This window comes from Manis javanica, chromosome 3 (genome assembly GCF_040802235.1).
Source record: "Manis javanica isolate MJ-LG chromosome 3, MJ_LKY, whole genome shotgun sequence".
In the NCBI taxonomy this organism is placed as follows: domain Eukaryota; kingdom Metazoa; phylum Chordata; class Mammalia; order Pholidota; family Manidae; genus Manis; species Manis javanica.
The window spans coordinates 44,882,607-44,910,000 of NC_133158.1; the positions used below are offsets into that span (position 1 = coordinate 44,882,607).

The following is a 27,394-nucleotide window of genomic DNA, read 5'->3' on the forward strand; positions in this document are numbered from 1 at the left end:
GATTTTTGCTCAAATATTGGAGATTTACTTGATGTAAACAGCAAGCAATATATTTCTACAATTTGATTTTCAAAAATTAGTTATTTCCTTCTTTTGCAGAAAATGTACTTTCAGAATTCTCAATCATATGTCCTCCACTGATGTGTTTTGTCAGCACAGCACCAAAATGTGCGGTAATCATTCCAACACTGGAATACCAAAAGGGAAGTAGTTTACCACACTGAACCACTGTGGACAGCTTTGCCCTGTTGTCTCCAGTCTGGTGGGTGTAGATGGTGTTCAAGAGAGGCCCTCTCCGGCAGACCAACACCAGAAGCCCAGAACAAAGGGGAAGGGCCTTCCTTTGAACCCCTTCTTACCCTGATCTTTGGAGGAAGTAACTTTATCTTCTAAGGTGGCCTGGAGGAGAGAGAGAGAGAACCTGGCAGAGGAGGGCAGAGCCAGCGGGCTCAGCATAAGGAGCATCCCAGCCCCAGAGTGTGGAAGGCACAGCCCAAGGAATGGGACAGGACAGCAAGGCCAGAGAGAAGGACCCGGGGGACTATGGGGAGGCCGGGGAGGCCAGGGAGGAACCAGCGTGGGCAGAGAAGAGCCGGAGCTGGACCACGGTGCCTCACAAAAGAGGGCTGAGGGTGAGCCTGTAGACCCGGCCTAGGAAGGGGGAGAACCCGCAGCCCCTGAGATGAGTGGGCACAGGCTCAGGCCTGCTCAGGAGCAGTTACCTCAAGGAATGTGAGGTGCACATTTTGGCTGACTCTGAACTTAAATATACATGCTTTTGGTGAATTAAGTCTACTGAAGTGTTGTAGCTTAGTGGTTTAAAAATCAGGTACCTTAAGAGTAGTTTAATCATTTAGCAAAACCTGCCTCCTTGTGAGAAATGGGATACCAGTTGTACATTTTTCCACTCTTATTATGTATAGGTTAAGATAATGAGATATAAAACCACTAAGGATAAAGCCCCATTTCAGTGTTCCCTAGCCTGAATTATTATATAAGTATATGTGATACATATAGTATATAATATGAATTTATTCTATATCACTCAAATGCAAGAGGTATATTTACCTTTCTGAAGTAGTCAACTCTGGTTCGTCCTCTCCCACACACCTACTAGGGTAGACAAGAAATTCAGTCTCAGGCATGTGTAGGGGATGAAGCAAGTGTGGGGGCCTTACACAGACAACACCAGGGAAGGGCCTCCGGTCCTTCACTGTCATCACTTATGTGTTCCTTGTCTAAGCCCGTGCAGTATTCCAAAGGCTGACAGCCTGTTTGCCAAGCACCCGTGCCTCTCTGCACATCTAGACCTGGGGCCTTGTCCAGCACTCCCATGGCCAGGGGGTTAGTCCCCCAGTACCCACTCCTGCTGACTGCTCCCATGTAACCCACCACCCCTCATCCTCTAGTCTCCAGGAGGTCCCTTTCTCCTCCCGGGTCATAGCACCCAAGAGTTGGAAGGCATTACAAGCTGAGGTCAAGTCCAGTCATGCTGGACACGCTGTAGGACATGACAGCCTGATCCACAATGCCTGGGTCCAGGGCTCCCCTCGCCAGGGCCCAAGTGCCTGGCCTTGACACAACTACAGACCCCTCTTCACTGGCCTTAGGAGGTGCCAACAGTCTGATGTTAACTTTCCAGTTTTAAGTGTGCTTACAAGCCTATTCCAAAGCACTCCAATAGTCAACCATAATCCCTACTAAATTGTTCCCAGTAGGAAAACAGAAACTTTTGGAAGCATAATTATCAAGACAGTCCTTCAGTTACTGATGTGAGGCATACTGTGATCATTCTCAAATCTATGTGGTCTATCATACTCAAGATTCAAATGCTTTCTTCCCAGAAAGCATCCTCTATTTCTATTAGCTCATTTCCATCACAGAATCACCTCTCCTACCACATATCCCAAACACATTAAGCCAGTGTTTCAGATGCCAGGTCCACACTTGGCCCAATAGCTTAAGACTAGGACTCAGGGCCATTGGCCAGTAAGCGCCTTTCTCACTCCAAAATGAGGAGCACATTTTTTTAGATTCTAGAATCCAGTTTGAGTCTCTCTCAGAACACAGATATGCTAATGTGTATACTAACGTGTGCATACATATATACATACACAGATACACATATATAAGGGATAGTAAGAAGCACAGGCACACAGACCTGGTTTTGTCCCACCACTTACTAGCTGTGGCCCATTGGAAAGTGACATTGCTAAGCATCAGTTTGTTCATCTTTAAAATGGGACAATATAATGATGTTACTCATGCATTTGACATAACTCAAATTCAGTTATGTTTGGTGCTTATAAGTTTGGCATAATATTGTTTGGATACTTCTTGTTTAAAATAGATTACTGAACACAGCCAACCAATGACTTCATTTAGTGCCCAAAGTAACAGAGGAAAACTTGGCTGTGTTATATTTATTGAGAGATGGAATATCTGTATTTATACTCTAAGCAGGTTAATGGCTTTTAAGGGTCTTTTTGAATATGTGAGATCTTCATATATAATGTTGACCTCCAATTTTACACGCATACTGTTGGAAGGATTACATCGGATTATCTTCATAAAACATTTAGTTCAATGTTTAATGTATGATGAGTCCTTAATGTTATCTATTATTATGGTTTTTAGTATAACTTTTGTAATAGAAGCAAATACATGTTTTAGAGTCAAATTAGACCTGGCTTATAATCCATTCTGTGTCACTTTGTGGTTATATAATATTAGACAAGTGACTTAGAATCTCCAGGTGTAAGACAGACTACTGCTGACCTTAAAGAATTGTATTAAGTGAGCTATCTATATATAAAGTACCTAGCCTGAAGTGTGGGTATTCATTAAATGTTAGTTCATTACCCTTTTAGTTTGTATGTGTGTGCAGGGTGGGTGTCACACATGCATACATATTCATATACCTGCATATCTATATACATAGCACTAGTAACAGACTGGATTATCTGCTTACACAGGCCAGAAGGAAATCTCAGTTGAAAGAAGGCACAAGTGGAATGCACTATTTTTAAGTTCTCAAACCAATGTGATTAACCAAAGAAGAGATGCTCTGACTCGTCGCATACTCTCAGCAAGGCTTCATAAGGTTAAAGAGCTAAAAAATGAGTTAGCTGATATACATCGTAAACTGGAGGCCACGGTCATAGAAAACCAATTTTTGAAACAACTTCAGCTCAGGCACTTGAAAACTATAGGAAAATATGAGAATTCACAAAATAATCTACCTCAAATTGTGGTTAGACATCAGAATGAAGTAAAAAACTTACGGCAGCTACTCAGGAAATCCCAGGAAAAAGAAAGAACTGTATCTAGGAAACTTAGGGAGATCGATGGCGAACTACTGAAGACTAAGGATGCCTTGCGTGAACTGCAGAGACTTTCTGAAGACAAAAATCTTGAGGAGAGAGAAGAACTTACTCGAAGATTGTCTATTCTTACAACAAAAATGGAGGCAAACAACAAAAAAATACAGGTCTGTATTGCAGAGGCCTAAAATTTTTAAGGTTCCAGAATTAATATGGAGAGGGTACATATGGGTCATATTTGCCCTGTGTAAAGAAGTGTCACCAGCTGCTTCGCTGGGCAGGCCACATGAACCATATTGTCTGAGGGGTAGTGGGGTTGAAGGAGAGGTAGAAACAGCTCAGAACTGGACCCGCTCCCAGCTCCCCTTCTGGGGCTGGCTCGCCTACCTGGAAGTCACTGTTCTCTAAGGCAGCTACCAGTCAGGGGCTGGTCAGGGGCTGAAAAGGTTGGGTTGGCCTGTGCGCAACCTCTTAGAAACCAACCCACTGCTTATCAACCTTCCTTGGAAGGCCGCTTCCCTATAGACCTAACAGTGGGTGCTTCGCCCCCTTTGCCTCATCGTCCCTCAACCAATTTGTCAATCACTGCCACACAGCCAGGGTTGGTATTTGAGAAATAGAAATTTTTCCAGTTAATACGACTGGGAACAGGGAGAAAAGAGGAATTAAAATCACTGAAGAAATAAATCCATTGATTTTCCTCAATAGCTCATGGCTGACAAAAGCTTGGGGATTATATCATAAGGGATGATTTGGGAAAGCACCCTGAGAATATTGAAAGTTCTGTCTCTTATTGAGACAGTTCTTGGTTTCTATGGGCATAAACACAAATGGAATTAATTTACTATTTAATTCCTTAATACATGACAGTGAGAGACAAGTATTTTTTTATGATCTTAAAATAATAAAATACCAAGTTCATTTGACCCATTTTTTAATATTACTATTTCTTCTTTGGTAAAATCCTCTACTTTCAAAGAGAATTTTCTCACATAAAACAGATATGTGAGCTACAGAAAATAATAAGCAAACTTGTTTTCACTCATGTAGTTAGTGCACCAGAGTTCTATTATTTGGCCTTTTAGGTAATACTGGGTCCCTTTAAGCATGTCTGTCATGTAAAAGTAAATGCATTTTAACTCATCTATGTGTTTTTACATAAATCGTTTAACATTTATGTTATATTTTTATATCTATAACCAAAACTAAAAAGAATTCAAGAACTAATTATTTTCTTTTCAGAAGCACCCAGTTGTATGGGAGATTTCACTGGTTATAGGGTATTTGGTTGGGGAAAAACATAGGTCAAAACATGTAGGGTTTTTTTATGTTAATATTTTAGAAAGTGGAATTTTTAGTGATTATATTATACTTTTAGCTTACCATATTTCCCACTTTTTTTAAATGAGAAAGTATTAATGTTATAATAGGAGAAACCACATGCTGTGGAAAAAGAAAACCCAAAGGCCTTGGCCAAGCCTCTGTGAGAGCCCAGATCAAACAGCTCTCCAATAAAGTAGCTCCCATTCCAGAGAGAAGGTGGTATACGGCAGCAAGGCATGCTGAGCCCTGTGTGTAGGCAGTTACTGGGCTAAGTCATTCCTTTCGCTGTCTTATAATTCCTCTGTGGGTGTGGCTCTGTGAGCCCCCAATGGGCCTGATCTCAGAATCACAGTCCAGGACAGTTTGCACCGATGTCAGACGACCCTTTAGCGAGTGAGGCTTGAAAGATTTTTGCCCTATGCCAAGACGGCAGGACAGTTCATTTCTGCAGAACTGCTTAAAGTATGACATTGGTTATTTTTATTGATTATCAGGTCTGTTCCAAAAAATTTTTTATCAAATTCTAGAGTGTAAAAAACATTAGGCTTGAAACATGTTTATTCTCTAGCATTAGAATCTGGGCTTTTTTTGCCTTTTGTGTGTGTAGTTATATTTAGTTCTAATGTATGTGCTTATTATACAGGCCATCCACTAAAACTATTAAAATTCCCACTTGTCATCAATATAATTAACTCTACTACAATTGAATTTTCTAATAATACGACATTGGTTATGTGATAGTTGAAATATTTACTGTTTTCAGAGCTTAGAAAAACAACTAGGGTTGAACAACAGAGCCTTTAACCGGCAGTTGGCTGTTGAGAATCGGAAGACTTTAGCTGCTCAAACAGCTACCAAGACTCTGCAAGTGGAAGTAAAACACCTTCAACAGAAACTTAAGGTACTTCTTTTAAAGCAAATTGTAGCAAAATCTGTGAAATTCCGTTCCCCAAAATATCAGTTATTTATACTTATTATATCTTTAAATTATTTAACTCTAGGAATATGCTTCTCAAATTAACCTTTTTCTCTGCAACCAGATGAACAGATAGAGGATCTGAAATTATTATAATGATTTAGCCTGGTGAATGTGAATAATTAGAAAACTTAAAGCTCTGTTCTATTCATTACCAAAGACTAATTATTTTTATTTCTTCACATGAAATAATATTTAGTTAACATTCTAATGGATCCCAAAAGAAGTTTTTAAATTTAAAAATTAATTTATAACATTAAAGGTTTGGTGTAATTTTAGTGTCCCAGAAATTTATTTTAAAGCTCACTTACAAATATGCTTGCAAAATCTTTTAAAGTGTGCTTTAAAAATAAGAATTAAAAATATTTATTTGTTCAGACTTTTGCTATCTTTCTGCCTTCAAGATTTCTAAAATGTCCAACAAGTTGGAAAAGCTAAATAAGACGCTTAAGAAATAGAGCTCTTTCAATCTTCAGTTAGTATATCTTGTTTGATTCTTTAAGACAAGAATCTTTAACTCTTTTATGACAGGTGGGGAACTCAGATTTCCCAGGAGCTTTTAGAGCACTCAGAGACAAACAGTATGAAATTTTAAAAAGTTGAAAAGTATTGACAAATCAAAAACTCAGAGGCAAAGGAAAGATATGAGGGGGAGGAAGATGGATGCAAATTCACCCTTTGTAAAGCTGGACAAAGAGTTCTGTTTCTTCTCTGGAGTCTTAGGAAACTTCAGAATATGCCAGAAAATGGGTGTGGCCATAGCAACCAGCTTAGAAATCTAACAGGAGAGGCCTCTAGATCCACTGGTGGAGGCAAACACACACACACATATGGAGAAACAATCAAGGAATTTTAAAATAAATTGTGTGCTTTCCTATGCAGCCATATGCATAAAAATACTATGCAGCCATTAGAAAACAATTTTCACAGAAATGCTTAGCACTTAATGAAATGCTTAACGAACAGAAAGAAAATTTTGTATATAGTAAAATCCAAATCTATCTTTAAAAAAAAAGTAACATACTTCCTCCACACAGTGGATTTCTGTGCATCTGTTAAAAGGAAGGAAAACTCTTTATATAGTAATGTGGAGGAAACTCCAGGATATGTTAGTAAAGCGAAGGCGGAGGAAAGTGTGTAGTAGGCACCATTTAGGAAAAGGAGGCGATGCAAACATATCCATATATTTGCTTATATTTTAAAAGAAAAGCAATAGAGGAATAACAATGGAAATGGGGAGATAATAGAGTAGAACACAGATAGTTATAGAACCTAAGTCTCTTTGAATATCTTTTTGGTAGATTTGACTTTGGAACCATGTAAGTATTTCTGCATAATTATGAAACAGAATTAAATTTTAAAAAGTTGAAAAGTATTGACAAATCAAAAACTCTAGAGATCAAGAGATCTCTGAAATAAAAGGGTTTATAGAGCCATTATAGGTGCAGCCAGAACAGGACTGAGTGCTGGGACAGGAAGTTTCTGCTTCACCAGCAGCAAGGCTTGTTAACAGAAAGAGCTTGTGTGCCAGACTCCGGAGGAAACAGGGAATATTTATGAGGGGTCTCAAGGAAAGAAAGTTATTCAAATTCACTTTGGCTACAGATAAGGAAGGTGGGCAAATGCAAATCTGGGAAAGTCTGGGAACAGGTGGTTAGTCCACAGAGAAGGCTCGTGGATTATTTGCTGAAGAAATTCAGACACTGTTCACACGCAAGGGGGTTGTAGTAGATCTGGGGACCTTCTAGGTAATTGTTTAGATGACTACATCCAGGAACGTGAAGTTTTTGGTTTAGCTGTGGACTGCAGCTATTGGCTGATGACCTTCACTTGTCTCTCTCATTCTCTGGCCCTTATATCACTTAAGTTTAGGACATTTCAGAATTTTTCTTTATTCCCTAAAATCCCAAAGTAAAATGAAAACAGTGAACCCACTGTGCATTCTCATGTTGGAATAATGTAATAGAGACATGATTCCAAGCAGCTTAAATCATGTTAATTTCACTGCATTTGCCTAGTGAAATGCATTCTTGGTGGTCATGTTGATATGGTTATTTTGAGACTGTTAAGTGTATCTTAAGGGATAAAGCACATAATGAATTACATTGGTGTCACTGAGAATTGGGATTTGGGAATGGAAGGAAGAAAATAGTGAAGTAAGATAAGGTCAAATAAAAATCGTGTAGTCTTGATTGTGAATTAAAATGAAAGTATGAATTTGTAATATCTTTTATCTTTAGAAATGAATACATATTTCATAATGTGAACAACTCAATAGCTATGAATATTCCTAGTACCCAGATTATGGTCTTCAAATGCCATACCCCACTAAAAAGAACCACGGTGCCTTAAAAAATTCTAGGCCTAGAGCATGCTACATGAAGTAGGCCACATGAGCCTACAACGTTTTGTAATACAAAATCAAGGAAACTATGAAGAACTATTAGGGTAATATCAAAGAGGCTCAGGAGCTGTCTGGAATAGATTCTTACCAGCCAAAGACCATGCACTTTGAGAATCAAGGACAACTTCATGGATTTAAACTTATCAAATAAAGAGAAATCCTCAAGTTCATAATGATACTTAAAAACAAAAGAGACACAAAATAGAAATACCATTTGACCCAGGAATTCGACTTCTAGGAATTTACCCTAAGAATACAGTAGCCCAGTTTGAAAAAGACAGATACAACCCTATGTTTATCACAGCACTATTTACAATAGCCAAGAAATGGAACCAACCTAAGTGTCCATCAGTAGATGAATGGATAAAGAAGATGTGGTACATATACACAATGGAATATTATTCAGCCATAAGAAGAAAACAAATCCTACCATTTGCAACAACATGGATGGAGCTAGAGAGTATTATGCTCAGTGAAATAAGCCAGGCAGAGGAAGACAAGTACCAAATGATTTCACTCATACGTGGAGTATAAGAATAAAGAAAAAAACTGAAGGAACAAAACAGCAGCAGAATCACAGAACCCAAGAATGGACTAACAGTTACCAAAGGGAAAGGGACTGGGAAGGATGGGTGGGAAGGGAGGGATAAGGGGTGTGGGAAGAAAGGGGGCATTATGATTAGCATGTATAATATGGGAGAAGGCACAGGGAGGGCTGTGCAACACAGAGAAGACAAGTAGTGATTCTACAGCATCTTACTATGCTGATGGACAGTGACTGTAATGGGGTTGTGGGGGTGACTTGGTGAAGGGGGGAACCTAGTAAACATAATGTTCCTCATGTAATTGTAGATTAATGATACCAAAAAAAAAAAAGACCATGTGAGAAGGAATGTGAGACAAAACAAAACAAAACAAAACAAAACACACACCTCAGTGATGAGTCAGTCACATTAGAGGATACTAGAGAATGAGCACACTGTTTCAAAAACTGGTAAATAAAGAAAAATAATTATTTTTATTTTTCCTGTATTCACAGTAGAGTTTCTGAGGAGGGAAACTCTGATTATAAAAGAACTCCAATTAACAATGAAGAAAGGATGCTAAGATTAAAATATCACTATTTTGGAACTCCTAATGAATTAATGCATCTAAGCAATGATCATAATGGCTGCTAGAATCTCAAAAGAGACACCATCAGACATTATACACTTCCTGACTGATATACACACCACCACCTATGGAGTGTTTTTGCTGAAAAAAGGTACCTAGATCTGATTAAACATTTAGGTCTAACTACCAATTTAAAAGAAATATAAGGGGCAAAGGAGTGTGATAAATAGCACTGCAGGGATGCAATCAGCAATATCAGACTGTGGAAACAGTACAACACAAAACCTAATTTCCACAATAAATAAATAGCAAAGCAGGACAAATAAAAGAAATGAGGTGGGAATTTAATAGATTAAAAGAGACTATGAGAAAAACTCAAAAACTAAAAAACAACCCAATTCAAAAATGGGCAAAGGACATGAATAGATATTTCTCCAAAAAAGATATATAAATGGCCAATAAGCACATGAAAAGATGCTAAACTATTAAGAAAATGCAAATCAAACCTTTAGGGTGGCTATTATAAAAAAACAGGAATCAGGTGTTGAGAAGGATGTGGAGAAACTGGAACCCTTATGCACTGTTGGGAGGAATGAAAAATGGTACAGCCACTATGAAAAACAGTATGGCAGTTCCTCAAAAATTAAAAATGCATCTGATTCAGCAATTCTACTTCTGGGTATGCCCAAAAGAATTAAAAGCAGAATCTTGAAGAGATACCTGTACACCCATATTCATAACAGCATTATTCTCAATAGCTAAAATGTGAAAGCAACCCAAGTGCCCATCAACAGATGAATAAATAAAATGGGGTGTATACATACAGTGGAATATTACTCAGCCCTAAAAAGGAAGGCAAATGTGACACATGTTACAACATGGATGAACCTCGAGGACATTATGCTAAGTAAGCTGGTCACAAAAAAGAATGCATGATTCCACTGATATGAAGTACTTACAGTAATCAAAATCATAAACACAGAGTATAATTGCTGCTGGAGGAAAGGGGAAATGAAGAGCTTGTTCAAAGGAGACAAAGTTCAGTTCCTCCAAGATGAAAGAGCTATGGGAATGGATGGTGGTGATGGTTGCACAAAAATGTGAATGTAGTTAATGTTACTCAACTGGACACTGAAAATGATTAAAATGGTGAATTTTATGTTATGTGAATTTTACCACTACTTTAAAAAGAGAAAAATACCCACTGGATTGCACACTTTGAAAGGGTGAATAGATATGGGATCTATCAGTAAAGCTGTAAACAAATTTTTACAAAGACTAAGAGACTTATTAATCAAGTTCAATGTTTTGGACCTTATTTGGATCCTGATTCAAACAAACATTAAAAAAAAAGATAGGACAGTTGGAGAAATGTGAAACAAACCGGAGATTTGATGATGTTAAAGGATTACCATTGATGTAGGGTTTTTTGTAGATTAAATGTTGATATTGTGGTTAGGTTTTTAAAAGGATGCCCTTGTCCATTATAGAAACACAGTGAAATATTTGCAGATTAAGTTATACAATGTCTAGATTTCTATGATGTCTAGAATGTCAATCTGCAGCTGGGGACTGAGATCAAAGAGCATGGGTATGCAGAGGGAGAGAGCATGAATTGTCCATTAGTGAAGCCATTCATCAGCTCATGGAGCTTCTCCATACTATTCTCTCTACTTTTATATATTTTTATAATAAAAGTTTTTCAAAGGGGAAAAAAGTAAGAAAAATTACATATTTTATGCATAAATGAGTTGAAACAGATCAAGAAAATGGGCTAAGTACATGCTTTTCATCCCTGCCTGCCAAAACTCCATAGAAATGACAGAAAACATATTTTTATAATAACCTATAACACCAGAAAGGATACCACAATTAAACCAGAAATGCCAGAGAATTTCTGTAAGATAAAAAGCAGGGTTTTTTTGACTGATGGGGAAACCAGACACAGTAAATCACAGCACAGAATGAGGGCTGGCAAGGTAACAAGAATAGGGAGAGAAACCCCCAATCTCAGAATCAACCTAGGTGGCCAGCAGGAGCACAGCCTTGGGGCAGCCATCCTTGTGTTTGTTTGAAGCAGTGGTCCTCCAACTTGGCAGCACATTAACCATCTAGGAAGCTTTGAAACCTCCACTACCCTGACCACACCCATATGAAATCTGAATTTATAGGAATCAGATTTATTGCAGTCACAAGAGGTAGGGGCCCCAAGCCACATTCACCAGCAGATAAACAGGGATTCTAATTTGGGCTGAGAAAGACATTGTTCAATCTAGCCTCAAATGTTAGTAGTGATAAACTGTGTCTAACTTCCCTCCCTTCAAAAACCCCTGTGAAAGTAATGAGTAAGGACTATGAAAGAAAATAGATACACAACAACAAAGAGAGCTGGGGACAAGCCATCAGCAAACAGTAGAGATCTGGACACAATTTACCTGAAGACAAAGTGGGTGGAAGCATTCCAATGGGTGATGCAGAGTGGGAGCCAAAAGAGGAGGTGTTTGGAGAGGCCAGTGGTAGGCAGCTGTGGGGGACAGGAGTGAGAACTTCTGAGAACACGAACTGACTGTTCTGTCTCACCTGCCCACCCTCCGCCTCAAAAGCTCACATGGCATCAGAGAGCCCACCATATTCCAACAGCCATAAAGTCTGTGGTTCCTCCCCTAGAACATGAATAAATTGCATGAGAAGAAATGGGGAAACTGGTGTAAATGCTGGTATCCCAGAGTTAAAGCCCTTTATAATAAGTTCTGAAACTTGGGAGGCACTCAATTAAATAATTACCTCAAAGTGAAGCCTGCCCATCAACAAGGCCTTCTGATTTACCCAGAAACAGCCTGCCTTCCCATTCAAGAAAGAAGCCAACCAAAGAACAGAATTTCCACATAAAACTCTAAGTAAAATAGGATGATTAAACAAGATGGCAGGATGAGAAGTGAGGAAGAAACCTCCTCCCAAAACCACATATAACATGAAAATACAGCAAATACAACTAATCCTGAAAGAGATACTGGAAAGATTATTGCAACAGACAGCCTACATCTGGGGAAAAGAGAAGATCTCATGAAAAAGGGTAAAGTAACAAAGCCATGATCCAGTGGAAACCAAGCCCTCCCCTCCAACACCAGCTCACCAGCAGGAGAAAGAGAAATGGAGCAGGGAGGGGTAGAAGCCCAGGACTGCTAAACACCCACCTCTGGAGATCTGCTCCAGGAGCATGAACCCACATTACATGGTACTGTGGAGACTACAGGGATTGGAAAGCAAAGACAGGCAGAATACTCGGAGAGATTCAGATTCCAGCTGCTTGTGGAGAACAGGTACCCACAACCAGCCATTTGGGACAAAAGAAAGGTGGGTACTTTGAAAGACTTCCCAACAGCAAGAGGGCTGCTAAAGGGGCAAGGATTATACAGAGCTTGCTGCTCAGGAGAAAGGACGGTTGACAAAATCGTCCCAGCACACTCAGCCCAGAAGGTTAGGAACTCTCAGGAGCTTCACACACTCCATCCCCCTGGCTGACATTGCAGTGCTGAAGCCCCCTACTGTGATACACAGCCTGCCACTCCTTCCTTCCAGCCACCACCAGTTTGCAAACCAGCTGCCCCTGCCATCACACCAGGCCAGCCAGAGGGTGGCCCTTCCTACAGCAGCTACAAGGGTGTACATAGCATAGAGACTCCTCACTGCATGCTTGGCCCACTGGCTGCAGCAGTGGATGCAGGCAATGCAGCCAGGAAGCAGGGAAGACCTCTTTCCTCCCATCAGGCACTGGCACCACTCACCTGTGACCCCTGTCATCATTCCAGGGGCTGAGAAGCTCCAGGGAGTAGAGCCTCTGGGCACTACAGGGTGCTGCCTACACAAAGTTGTTATTCCATAGTAATCATTAGGAATATGAAATGGAAAAGAACATGGTACAAACAAAAATCCCACAAACACCAGAAACAAGGCTAAGTGAAACAAATCACCCATCTTCCTGATAAAGATTTCAAAATAAAAATCATAAACATGTTCACAGAGTTACAGAAGAATGTTCAACACCTCAGGGAGGACTTCAAGAAAGAAAAACTTTGAAAAACACAGTATCTGAAATGAAACATATAATGGAGGGATTTAAAAGCATATTAGATGAGGTACAGGAGATAGTAAGTGCAATAGGAATTAGACAACAGGATTACAAAGAAGCTGAGGCACAGAGAGAAAAAACCCAAATGAAACAATATTCACATTTTAGGGATACTGGAAGAAGAGAGAAAAAGGGAAAGTATTGTTAAGGAGTTAATTGCTGAAAACTTCCCCAATCTGGGGAAGCAAATAGTCTCTCAGGCCATGGAAGTGCACAGATCTCCAACACAAGGGATCCAAGGAAGACAATGCCAAGACATTGATTAAAATGGTAAAGATCAAGGACAAGGACAGAGTATTAAAAGCAGCCAGAGAGAGAAAAACGATCACATACAAAGTAAAACCCATCAGGCTATCATCAGACATCTCACAAGAAAGCTTACAGGCCAGAAGGGAGTAGCATGATATATTTAATGTAATGAAACAGAAGGGCCAAGAGTACCTGGCAAGATCATTATGTAAATTTGAAGCACAGATTAAACAATTTCTAGATAAGCAAAAGTTGAGTGGCTTTAACTCCCACAAACCATCTCTACTGTGTATGTTAGAAGGACTGCTCTAGATGGAAGTGCTCCTAAGGCTAAATAGCTGTTACCAAAGAAAATAAAACCATGGTAAACAAAGTTGACCAGTTAATTACTAAGCAAATGCAAAATTAAATCAACTACCCACAAAGTCAATCAAAGGATACACAAATAATACAGAATATGATTTCTAATACTTAAAGAGTGGAGGAGGAAGAAAAAGGGAGGGAAAAAACCCTTAAGATTGTGTTATAAATAGTACAATAAGTGACTTAAGTTAGATTGTTAGTAAAGAAACTACCCTTGAACCTTCGATAACCACGAACTTAAGGCCTAAAATGGCAAAAAGTACATGCCTATCGATAGTCATCCTAAATGTAAATGGACTGAAAGCACCAATCAAAAGACATAGACACATGTATGCTGCCTACAAGAGACTTACTTTAAACCCAAAGACATACACAGACTAAAAGTGAAGGGATGGAAAAAGATAGTTCATGCAAGTAATATGGAGAAAAAGGCAGGAGTTACAGTATTTGTATCAGACAAAATAGACTTCAAAACAAGAAAGTAACAAGAGACAAAGAAGGACATTACATAATGATAAAGGGGTCAGTCCAATAAGAGGATATAACCATTATAAATATCTATGCACCCAACATAGGAGCACTTACATATGTGAAACAAATAATAACAGAATTAAAGGGGGAAATAGACTGCAATGCATTCATTTTAGGAGACTTCAACACACCACTCACTCCAAAGGACAGATCAACCAGATAGAAAATAAGTAAGGAGACAGGGACACTGAACAACACATAAGAACAGATGGACCTAACAGACATCTACAGAACACCACCCCAAAGCAGCAGGATACACATTCTTCTCAAGAACACATAGAACATTTTCAAGAATAGATCACATACTGGGCCACAAACAAAACCTCAGTAAATTCAGAAGGATTGAAATTATACCAACCAGCTTCTCACACCACAAAGGTATGAAACTAGAAATAAATTATGCAAGGAAAACAAAAAGCCCAAAAACACATGGAGACTTAACAACATGCTCCTAAATAATCAGTGGGTCAATGATCAAATAAAACAGAAATCAAGCAATATAAGGAGACAAATGAAAATATGTCAACACCAATGGCCATCCTGCCTAAAGCAATCTACATATTCAATGCAATCCCTATCAAAATACCAAAAACATTCTTCAATGAACCAGAACAAATAGTTCTAAAATTCCTATGGAACCACAAAAGACCCTGAATAGCCAAACCAATCCTGAGAAGGAAGAATAAAGCTGGGGAATTATGTTCCCCAACCTCAAGCTCTACTACAAAGCCACAGTAATCAAGAAAATTTGGTACTGGCACAAGAACAGACCCACAGACCAATGGAACAGACTAGAGAGCCCAGATATAAACCCAAGCATATATGGTCAATTAATATATGATAAAGGAGCCATGGACATACAATGGGCAAATGACAGCCTCTTCAACAACTAGTGTTGGCAAGACTGGACAGCTACATGTAAGAGAATGAAACTGGATTACTGTCTATCTGCATTTCGAGTAAACTCGAAATGGAACAAAGACCTGAATGTAAGTCATGAAACCATAAAATTCTTAGAAGACAACATAGGAAAAACCTCCTGAATATAAACATGAGCAACTTTTTTCTGAATGCATCTCCTCAAGCAAGGGAAACAAAAGCAAAAATGAACACATGGGACTACATTAACCAGAAAGCTTCTGTACAGCAAAACACACCATCAATAGAACAAAAAGGCATTGTACAGTATGGGAGAATATATTTGTAAATGACATATCTGACAAGGGATTAACATCCAAATATATATAAAGAACTCACATGCATCAACACCCAAAAAGCAAATAACCCAATTAAAAAATGGGTGGAGGATATAAACAGACAATTCTCCAAAGAAGAAATTAAGATGGTCAACAGGCAAATGAAAAGATGCTCCACATCACTAATTATCAGGAAAATGCAAATAAAAACTACACCAGTTAGGATGGCCAGTATTGAAAAAAGAACAACAAATACAGGTGAAGATGTGAAGAAAGGGGAAACCTCCTACACTGCTGGTGGGAATGTAAATTAGTTCAACCATTGTGGAAAGCAATATGTAGGTTCCTCAAAAAACTGAAAATAGAAATACCATTTGACCCATGAATTCCACTCCTAGGAATTTACCCAAAGACTATAATTTCTCAGATTAAAAAGGACATAGGCACCCCTATGTTTATCACAGCACTATTTACAGTAGCCAAGATATGGAAGCATCCTCAGTGTCCATCAGTAGATGAATGGATAAAGAAGATGTGGTACATGTACACAATGGAATACTGTTCAGACATAAGAAAGAAACAAATCCTACCATTTGCAACAACATGGATGGAGCTAGAGGATATTATACTCAGTGAAAAAAGCCAGGTGGAGAAAGACAAGTGCCAAATGATTTCCCTCATCTGTGGAGTATAACAAACAACAAAGCAAAACTGAAGGAACAAAATAGGAGTAGACTGACAGACTCCAAGAAGGGACTAGCGGTTACCAAAGGGGAGGGGTGGGAGAAGGTGGGTGGGGAGGGAGGTAGAAGGGGATTGAGGGGTAATATGTTTAGTACACATGGTGTGGAGGATCATGCGGAAAACAGTGTAGTACAGAGAAGGCAAATAGTGAATCTGTGGCACCTTACTACACTGTTGGGCAGTGACTGCAATGTGGTACAAGGGGACGCGTAACATAGGTGAATTAATAACCACATTGTTTTTTCATGTGAAACCTTCATAAGAGTGTATGTCAATAATACCTTAATAAAACAAAAGGAAGAAAAGAAAGGAAATAAAGAAAATAACACCACAAAATCTGTGGGATGCAGTGGAGGCCATGCTAAGAGGGAAGTATATTGCAATACAGACCTGCCTCAGAACAATCCCACATGAACAGTCTAAACTCACAATTAATGAAACTAGAAAAAGAAGAACACACGAGGCTCAAAGTCAGTAGAAAGAGGGACATAATAAAGATTAGAGCAGAAATAAATAAGAACAAAACAATAGAAAGAATCAATGTAACCAAGAGCTGATTCTTTGAGAAAATAAACAAAATAGATAAACCCCTAGCAAGACTTATTAACAGAAAAAGAGAATCTACACATATAAACAGAATCAGAAATGAGAAAGGAAAAATCACTACAGACACCACAGAAATACAAAGAATTATTAGAGAATACTATGAAAATTATATGCTAACAAATTGGATAACCTAGAAGAAATGGACAACTTTCTAGAAAAATACAAATCTTCCAAGACTTGCCCAGGAAGAAATAGAAAATCTGAACAGACCAATTACCAGCAATGAAATTGAATTGGTAATAAAAAAACTACCTAAGAACCAAACTCCTGTACCAGATGACTTCACCACTGAATTTCATCAAACATTTAGTGAAGACCTAGTACCAATCCTCCTTAAAGTTTTCCAAAAAGTAGAAAAGAAGGGAATACTTCCAAGCTTATTCTGTGAGGCCAGCATCACTTTAATACCAAAACCAGGCAAAGACCCAACCAAAAAAGAAAATTACAGACCAATATCCCTGATGAACATAGATGCAAAAATACTCAACAAAATATTAGCAAACCAAATTCAAAATTACATCAAAAGGATCATGCATCATGATCAAGTAGAATTCATTCCAGGGATGCAAGGATGGTACAATATTTGAAAATTTATCAACATCATCTACCACATTAACAAAAAGAATGACAAAAATCACATGATCATCTCCATAGATGCCAAAAAAGCATTTGAAAAAATTTAACATCCATTCATGATAAAAGCTCTCAACAAAATGGGTACAGAGGGCAAGACTGCAACATAATAAAACAATATACAATAAACCCACAACCAACATCATACTTAACAGCAAAAAGCTAAAAGCTTTTCCTGTAAGATTGGGAACAAGCAACGATGCCCACTCTCCCCACTTTTATTCAACATAGTATTGGCGGTCCTAGCCACAGCAATCAGACAACACAAAGAAATAAAAGGCATCCATATTGGTAAGGAAGAGGTCAAACTGTCACTGTTTGCAGAAGATATGATGTTGGGCATAAAAATCCCTAAAGAATCCATACCAAAACTACTACAAGTAATAACTGAATTCAGCAAAGTTGCAGGATACAAAATTAATACACAGAAATCTGTTGCATTCCTATATGCTAACAATGAGCTAGCAGAAAGAGAAATCAAGAAAACAATTCCATTTATAACTGCTTCAAAAATAATAAAATACCTAGGAATAAACTTAAGCAAGGTGGTGAAAGACCTATACACTGAAAACTACAAAACACTTATGAAAGAAATTAAAGGAGATACCAATAAATGGAAATACATCCCACGCTCATGGATAGGAAGAATTAATATTGTCAAAATGGCCATCCTGCCTAAATCAATCTACAGATTCAATGCAATCCCTATCAAATTACCAATGGCATTCTTCAATGAACTAGAACAAATAGTTCTAAAATTCATATGGATCCACAGAAGACCCCGAAGAGCCAAACCAATCCTGAGAAGGAAGAATAAGGCTGGGGGAATTACACTCCCTAACTTAACACTCTACTACAAAGCCACAGTAATCCAAATAATTTGGTACTGGCAAAAGAACAGACCTACAGGTCAATGGAACAGAATAGAGAGCCCTGATATAAACCCAAACATATACAGTCAATTAACATATGATAAAGGAGCCATGGACATACAATGGGGAAATGACAGCCTCTTCAACAACTGGTGTTGAGAAAACTGGACAGCTATATGTAAGAGAATGAAACTGGATTACTGTCTAACTCCATACACAAAAGTGAACTCGAAATGGATCAAAGACCTGAATGTAAGTCATGAAACCATAAAATTCTTAGAAGAAAACATAGGCAAAAACCTCTAGAATATAAACATGAGCAATTTTTTCATGAACATATCTCCTTGAGCAAGGAAAACAAAAGCAAAAATGAACAAATGGGACTACATCAAACTAAAAATCTTCTGTACAGCAAAGGACATCATCAGCAGAACAAAAAGGCATCCTACAATATGGGAGAATATATTCGTAAATGACACAACCAATAAGGGGTTAACATCTAAAATAAATAAAGAACTCTCATGCCTGAACACCCAAAAAGCAAATAACCCTATTAAAAAATAGGGTAAAGCTATGAACAGACACTTCTCCAAATAAAAAATTCAGGTGGCCAATAGGCACATGAAAAGATGCTGTACATCGCTAATTATCAGGGAAATGCAAATTAAAACCACAATGACATTTCACCTCCCACCAGTTAGGATAGCCAACATCCAAAAGACAAGGAACAAAAAATGCTAGCGAAGATGCAGAGAAAGGGGAACCTTCCTACACTGCTGGTGGAAATGTAAATTAGTTCAACCATTGTGGAAAGCAATATGGAGGTTCCTCAAAAAACTAAAAATAGAAATACCATTTGACCCAGGAATTCCACTTCTAGGAATTTACCCAAAGAAAACAAGATCATAGATTTGAAAAGACATATGCACTCCTATGTTTATTGCAGCACTGTTTACAATACCCAAGATATGGAAGCAACCTAAGTGTCCATCAGTAGATGAATGAATAAAGAAGATGTGGTACATATACACAATGGAATATTATTCAGCCATAAGAAGAAAACAGATTCTACCATTTACAACATGGATGGAGCTAGAGGGTATTATGCTCAGTGAAATAAGCCAGGTGGAGAAAGACAAGTGCCAAATGATTTCCCTAATTTGTGGAGTATAACAATGAAGCAAAAGTGAAGAAACGAAGCAGCAGCAGACTCACAGAATCCAAGAAGGGACTAGCAGTTACCAAAGGGAAGGGGGTAGGGAGGGCTGGTGGGGAGGGAAGGAGAAGGGGATTAAGGGGCATTATGATTAGCATACATAATGTAGGGGGGAGGCCATGGGGAAGGCAGTATAGCACCCAGAAAACAAGTAGTGACTCTGTAGCATCTTTCTATGCTGATGGACAGTGACTGCAATTGGGTGGAGGCTGGGGGGGACTATGGATGAATGTAATAATCACAATGTTGCTCATGTGAAATCTTTATAAGATTGTATATCAATGATACCTTAATAAAAAAAAGCTCTTTAGTAAAATAAACCAGCCCCTCTTTCTTGAGTATGTTAAAGGAACCAGGTCTCTGAGGAGAGGCAGCAGCAAGAAGACAAGCAGCAGAGCAGCAGCCCTGTAGGCTTGTCGCTGTCCCCGGAGAGCCGGCCCTACGAGTGGGCAGCCTGCATCCATCAAAGGATGTTAAGAGTATGGAGAAAATCAGAATACACTAAGTAAAAATGAAAAGATGGTTTCCAGCATACAAAATGCAATCAGAGAGCTACAAGATAAAAAGAATTTAGGGATATTGTGGAAATCTCCCAAAACCAGAACCAAAACACAGATGAAAAAGGTGGAAGAAAACTAAGACACAAAATAAAATGTGTTATATAAAATGAAATTATCCATTGTGTCATTTTCCATAGCTCAGTCACTAAATTCACGGCCTATCACCTAGTTTCTTCCTGCATTGGGGATATACTACCTTCTGCCAATCCTGTTTCATGTGGGAAAAAAAGGCTGCCTTTTATGTTTCATGGTCATCTCCATACTGACCCAGGGGGAAGAGGAAGAGAAACTTTAAGGATGTTATACAATCCCGAATGTTCCACTTACTGTGGCTGCATATTCTCCACAAGTCAGTGGCTCCAAAAATAACATTAATTCTTTCACAAATGTACAGTTTGGATGGGCTTGCCCAAGGATCTTTGCTGCTCTTGGCATCAACTAAGGGGGTTTAAAGGTTGGGGGCTGGAAGTACCTGAAATCTCACTCATGTCTGCAGTGGATGCCAGCTAACAGCTGAAATCTCAGCTGTGATGTTGGCCAGAACCACCCTACGCACAGCCTCTCCATATGGTGTGAGCTTCCTCATAACCCTTTGAGCTTATGAGTCATCTTTTCCTATGAATATTCCACAATGTGAGCATTCCTGAATGTGGGTTTTCTTATTGTTTCTCTTGATTAACTGATTGAAGTCAACCACCCAAGTATCCTGGGTTGTGTTCTGAACCTGTCGTCTTCGATTTAGGGCCTAAGCTCTGTGGTGGGTGCCCAGACTTAAATATCTGTCGCTAGCCTGGAGGACCATCCTCCTGCTACTTCCTTCTGATCCCAGCCATCCCTGCACCAGCCACTTGTCAGTCAACAGTTCTTGATCTGCGCCTGCTGCTCTCTGCTGCTGAAGTGCATCCATACTGACCATCTGAGGATCCAGACCAAATCCAAAGATAGAACTGAATTTTCCAGATAATCAAAACTTGCCCCTTCTTCTTAACCAGTGTGGGTGAAAAATCTTTCTAAAATGTTCTCCACAATATCCTCCTCCTTAAACGTGACATTTACTATATACTTGACCAATTTTTCATGGTAATAAACTGTCACCATTTCTGTTCTTTCTAGCTAAGGGAAAGAAATGGGGAAATATATTGTAACACTCTTGCTTCTGGAAACCTAGATTTTAGAAAAGATTAATATTCTCATATTTTATCCGTATATGTACCTCTGGTAGCAAATTAATTTTATGATTAAAATAAGTAAAAAATCTACACCCTACAATTCAGATATGCAAAAATACATAATGTTCTTTATTTTCTGTAACAGAACTGTACTTCCTTATAAGCCCCACCGACCCATGGAGAATGGATAAAAGCTCGTCTCATTCTCCTCTCATGAGAAAGCCCCGTTTTAGGTTGTCTCACAGACATGCAGAGTTTTTTTCCCCATCCCTACCTCCCATCTCTCAGTGGAGAGAGCATCTAGGAGGAAGGGAAAATGCGCATGTTCTATTGGTGAAGGGAAAGAAGCCCCTGAGCTATGTGCTATCCTGCAGATCCTCTAGGTCTGGTTCTACTGAGGAGCACAATCTTGACTGGTCAGGTCCCCAGGACTCGCCTGGTGTGTACAGCTTGTAGCTGGTGAAATTCTTGACCTCATCAGTAGCTCAAATCTTGCTGATCTTCCCTCGCTGACTGTTGATGCCAGTGCCTTGAGATGCATCCATTGTCTAAGCCTGGGCTAGACTGTCTATCCCGAAGCCTGTATTGTAGGCTTACCTGGATCTGTAACCTTGAGCCTGGGAAGCAGGTTCCCTGGCTGTCCGTGCAGTGGTTGTGGAGGTGAGGAAAGTCCTGTTTTTGGCCCTTTCCTAGGTACTGCGTTCAGACCTTTGTCTTACTCCTTGGTCAACAGCATGTTATTCTAGCTCCATGCTGAATGAAAGGGCTCCTTTAAGGGGTTTGGATTCAAACCCTGGGCCATGCCAAGGCCTCCTGCACTCAGACTTGCCCAAACCTACAGATGTTTCTTCACCCCCCTTAACATCCTTTGGCCTACAGATTTGACCCTAAGTGGCACAGGGAGACCAGAACCCCGTCTGATTTATCCCAGTCTCTCTTTCCCTTTATTTCCCCACTCTGACCCCATTCCTGGGCCCCTTCCTCCTGGCTGTCCTGTCTAATCAGTGGGAGAAACCCTTAACTCATGTATGCCCACTTCTCTTGACTATGATTTTGACTAAGACTCAGTGGTCTTGAGTCTAACAGGCTTGCCTCTTGATGTACATCTAAGGAGTGGATGGGTATTTAATAAAACCATTTTCTTCCCTCAGCATGACAGGATTTCAAAGCTTTTGCTTTGGAAAAGCAATACTGGGATGTAAAGCTGAACAATGATGTCTTTATTCTAGGCTTGACACATTCTACACTTGTCTAAATGCAGCCTCATCTAGGAGAACTTTAGGCAATGAAGAAAATGTTCCATCTGCACTGTCCAATACAGTGGTCATAAGCTATGTGTAGCTGTTGACCACTTGAAATATGAGTTGTGTGACTAAGGACTGCAATTTTATTTTATTAAAAAAATTTTTTTAATTTTTAATTGAAATGTAGTTGACACAATATTATATTGGTTTCAAGTATGCAACACAGTGGTTCATCAGTTACCCATATTATTAAATCCTCACCCCAACTAGTGCAGTTACTGTCAACATAGAAACACGTTAGACAACCATTGGCTATATACTCCATAAAAAAAATATTTAATTTTATTTTAAATCAATTTAAATCACAGTATGGCTAGTGGCTGCTATACTGGACCATGCAAAAAAAATAGACTTCATGGCACAGACCCAGGGGACAGAAAAAATACAATAAAGGAAGCTGGCTTGCAAACTCTTCAAAAATACTGTCCCTATCACAATTGTTGGTCACTGTTAAAAAGTGCTTTTTGATGTCAGGAATCATATATAATGAGATGGCCTATTTCTGTTTCTGCTAGAATCTATAAAGTTTATTCATATAATACTGAAATCCAGGTTGATAAAAGCAAACATTTATAGGAAATTTGGTATTGTGGTTCTCCTTAGGAGAAGAATCGAGAGCTTGAAATTAACAACATCTATACTAATCGGATACTTAAAAATTTACGTGATGGAGATTATACAAAAGGTATGTCTTAATTATGTCTCAAAATCTATGTTTAAGGGTGTAGTCAGATTTTCCTTATTTATATCACCAAAATAATGGATGCTTTAAGAAATGATTAGGCACTAAAACACATTTTGTGATTCAGGAAGAATAATGAGGTTGACATCATTGAGAGAGCTGGAAAACTGAAGTGTCCTCCTGACTCCCCACGTCCAGCTCAGCCCTCTGTGCCTTAGTTCAGGGGGAATGTAGATGACTTTCCAGCCCGAAGCAAAATATCTGCCAAATACTGAACTTTCTAAATATATCTCTTAGCTTTAGTTTAGGTACAATTTACCTCAATAAATGGCACCACCTTAAGTGTGAAATTCAGTAGGTTTGACTTCCATGCCAATAGAGAAAGAACATTCCCAGCTCCTTGGGGCTCCCTTGTCCCTGGCTGGAGGCAGCACTGATGTCCTTCTGTCGCAGTAGCCTCACTTGCCTGTTCAAGGACTTCACTTAAGTGGAGTCATACAACACGCACTTTTGTGTCTGGCTTCTGTTTCTGTTGTTCAGCATCACATTTTTGGGATTCATCCATGTTGCTGCTACTGTCATTACCTTTTTATTGCTGAGCAGCAATTTTTCTTTCAAGACAGGATGCACTTTTTCTCCCCTCAGATCTCCCAGCACAAGATTCTGCTCGGAAGGACCAGTGGCCTCTATTTTGATAGAAGTAACTACATGTTTACTTCTAAAGGCAACAACCTCAAATTTCGTGCCTGCCTTTAGTTCTGATTAATACTCCAGAATATCAGCCAGCAGAGAAGATGGTGAAATCAGCCAGGGGTCATTTAAGTGGGATACTACCACTGGGAAAGTGGAGTATAGAGGTGGTGGCCCTGCACCGAGTGTGGGTGCTCTAGCCTTGATGACCAGGAGCTCTGACACAGGAGATGACAGTGCCTCTCTAACAGCTGCATGGCTGGTTTTGAATCCCTTCAGCAAGCAGGCACAGCCGCACCCCCAAACTGCACAGCCAGCCTACCCCAATGCCCACTGGCATTGTATTCTACCACTGTGACACCCATCACCTTTGCGACTCAAAAGAAGGCAAAGCAAGAGAAATGGAAGGGGAATAAAATGAAACTAGCAAATGTTATACATATACTGAAACTGTTTAGAAAATGTCTAGTATGTTTTGTTTTATTACAAACTTCAGAATTATTTAATATTTAAAGGCAATATTGCTCCCAAATGTAAAATATGTTTCTTACATATAATGTACCTGTTTTGTAGTCTCTTCAACAAAATCAGTACAAGCAGACAGGAAAAGTTTTTCATTTACAAGTATGAGACACCAGGAAACCCAAATATCAGAAGATGTTCCATCTTTGACAACTAAGGTACAACAAATTTGAATGTTCACAATGTCTAACTGAAATATCTTTACAAAACTAGGCTATAAAGAATCACTCATTCTACACAAAAAGTTTGTACTTATTGACTAAAATACAATTTAAAATCTGTACCCCAAAAAATGTGTTTTTGCTGTTTTTCTAAATTATAGGGTAAAAAGACAATAATAGGGAACATTGGTCTTAAAGAAAAAACAACTCCTCACTCTATGAGTAAACTACCAAGACAAGAGGAATCCAAGAGGAAACAGGAAGGTAATTCTAACAATTTTAAAAAGTCTCCTTTTCTCTTGATTTTTAAAAATTGTGCATTAATATGTGTCTGCATGTGTGTGTAAAGGTATACATAGAACACATATATATACAAATTAAAGAATAATTATGAAATGAACACTTGTGTAGCCACTACCCTGCTTAATAGAACCTTAGTGTCCCTGAGAACACCCGGCGGGCCCCATGACCCTACCCCCTCCCTGCCCACCAGAAACCACCACCATCTTCAGTTCTGTGCCCACCATTCCTTCCGCTGCTTATCCTCCCATTACCCTATCCGCGGCTGTACCCTTACCCTTAGGCAGTGTTCAGTTATGATAAACTAAGTAGCAAACCCAAACGCAGCCGAGTAAAGGGCAACATCACCACTAATGAAGACTTCAGGAGCAGGGAAGCTGGACAGACCTGACTTCAGCTTCCCGGCATGGACCGGGGCCCAATCCAGGGTGAGCCGGGCGTGGTCCTGGGAGCCGGGAGCACACAGGAGCTGTGGCATCTCGGCGGGTCTGGAAGGCGTGGGCTGCTCAGAATTTCCTGCTCTTTGCTTCACAGAGCTCAGGCCAAGTGAATGCTTCTGGGAGTGAAACAGAGTCCTGAGCGAGCCGATGCAGGCTGCAGTGCAGGAGAGAGGGCAGCACCTTCAGCAGACCAGGCACAGAAACATTCGGAACCTGCGTGGTGTAGCGGAGAAGGGTGACGCCAGCCCGTAAAGCTAATGCCTCTGGCCTTGACGTCTGCCCTCAGCCCCTGCTGTGCAGCTGTCACGCTGGGATTTCCCTTCACCATTGCCCAACAGGTTCCTTCAACTCCCTTCTCTACCAGGTCTTCTGTTTCCTAAACCATGTCCTCTTTCTTGGTAACTGCCACCGTGTCCCAAGAGCATAATAACCTCTACTAGCTTCTTGAGAACGGATACATCTGAGTTCATCTACCTTTCATCTGGAAATGGCATTATTCTAAACTTACACTTAATTAATAATTGGCTAGAAAGAAAATTCTAGGTTGGACCTCATTTTCCTTCAGAATTTGGAAGACACTGCCCCATTGTTTTCATGACAAGCTACTGGAAGAGGGAGTCTGGGTGAAAACCCACACACTGGGATTAAAACCACAATGAGGTATCACCTCACACCAGTTAGGATGGCCAGCATCAAAAAGACTAAGAACAAATGCTGGCAGACAGAGGGGAACCCTCCTACACTGCTGGTAGAATGTAAGCTAGTTCAACCATTGTGGAAAGCAATATGAAGAGGTTCCTCAACAAACTAAAAATAGAAATACCATTTGACCTGGGAATCCCACTCCTTGGAATTTACCCAAAGAATACAACTTCTCAGATTCAAAAAGACATATACACCCCTGTTTATCACAGCACTTTTTACAAAAGCCAAGATATGGAAGCAACCTAAGTGTCTGTCAGTAGATGAATGGATAAAGAAGATGTGGTACATATAAACAATGAAATACTATTCAGCCATAAGAAAGAAACAAATCCTACCATTTGCAACAGCATGGATGGAGCTGGAGGGTATTATGCTCAGTGAAATAAGCCAGGCAGAGAAAGACAAGTGCCAAATGATTTCCCTCATTTGTGGAGTATAACAACGAAGCAAAACTGAAGAAACAAAACAGCAGCAGACTCAGAGACTCCAAGAAGGGACTAGTGGTTACCAAAGGGGAGGGGTGGGGAAGGGTGGGTGGGGAGGGAGGGAGAAGGGGATTGAGGGGCATTATGTTTAGTACACATGGTGTGGGGGGTCACGGGGAGAACAGTGTCACACAGAGAAGGCACATAGTGAATCTGGCATCTTGCTGTACTGATGGACAGTGACTGCATTGGGGTATGGGTGGGGACGTGATAATATGGGTAAATGTAGTAACCACATTGTTTTTTCATGTGAAACCTTCATAAGAGTGTATATCAGTACCTTAATAAAAAAATTTTAAAAAGAAATGAAAAAAGAGAACCCACACACTGGGCAAGCACGACCTCTGTGGGGAGAACAGACGCTAATGAACAATTCCAAAAGCCAGCAGGGCCGCAGGGCACCTTCCCGCCAGCAGAGTGGAGAGGCCTTGGGTGGAGGCCCAACTGGCCTAAAGTGTGAATGACACAGAGGTCGGGCAGGACTCACCTCGGAGCCCCCGACAGGCGGCGCGGCTTGCCGAGCCACAGCTGCGTTTGCAGCGCCTTCTGTGCTCACCGGTCCACCTGTTTTCCACATTGTCCTAGAAAAAGGTTCATTCATGTGACAAATGTGTTTTTGAGCATGTGTGTGTCAGGCACTGTTGTGGGCACAGGGATACGGCAGTGAAGACAAAATGCCCTGCCCTGGAGAGCTTATA

The 27,394-nt window shown here is 39.7% G+C and overlaps 1 protein-coding gene across 11 annotated transcripts in view; it reads left to right on the forward strand.

Annotated features, from left to right (window-relative positions):
• Nucleotides 1–27,394, forward strand: part of LCA5L (lebercilin LCA5 like) — a 49,294-nt gene that overhangs the window by 8,651 nt on the left and 13,249 nt on the right. For 9 of the 11 annotated variants that reach the window (XM_073231336.1, XM_037014721.2, XM_017677455.3 and 6 more), the window contains 5 exons: nucleotides 2,976–3,490; nucleotides 5,410–5,547; nucleotides 23,315–23,396; nucleotides 24,657–24,763; nucleotides 24,928–25,030. In XM_073231336.1, coding sequence (XP_073087437.1) covers nucleotides 2,976–3,490; nucleotides 5,410–5,547; nucleotides 23,315–23,396; nucleotides 24,657–24,763; nucleotides 24,928–25,030 — 945 coding nt within the window. Of the gene's footprint in view, nucleotides 1–2,975; nucleotides 3,491–5,409; nucleotides 5,548–23,314; nucleotides 23,397–24,656; nucleotides 24,764–24,927; nucleotides 25,031–25,600 lie in introns of all 11 variants that reach the window. The other 2 variants (XM_037014722.2, XM_037014723.2) reach the window with 2 other exon arrangements.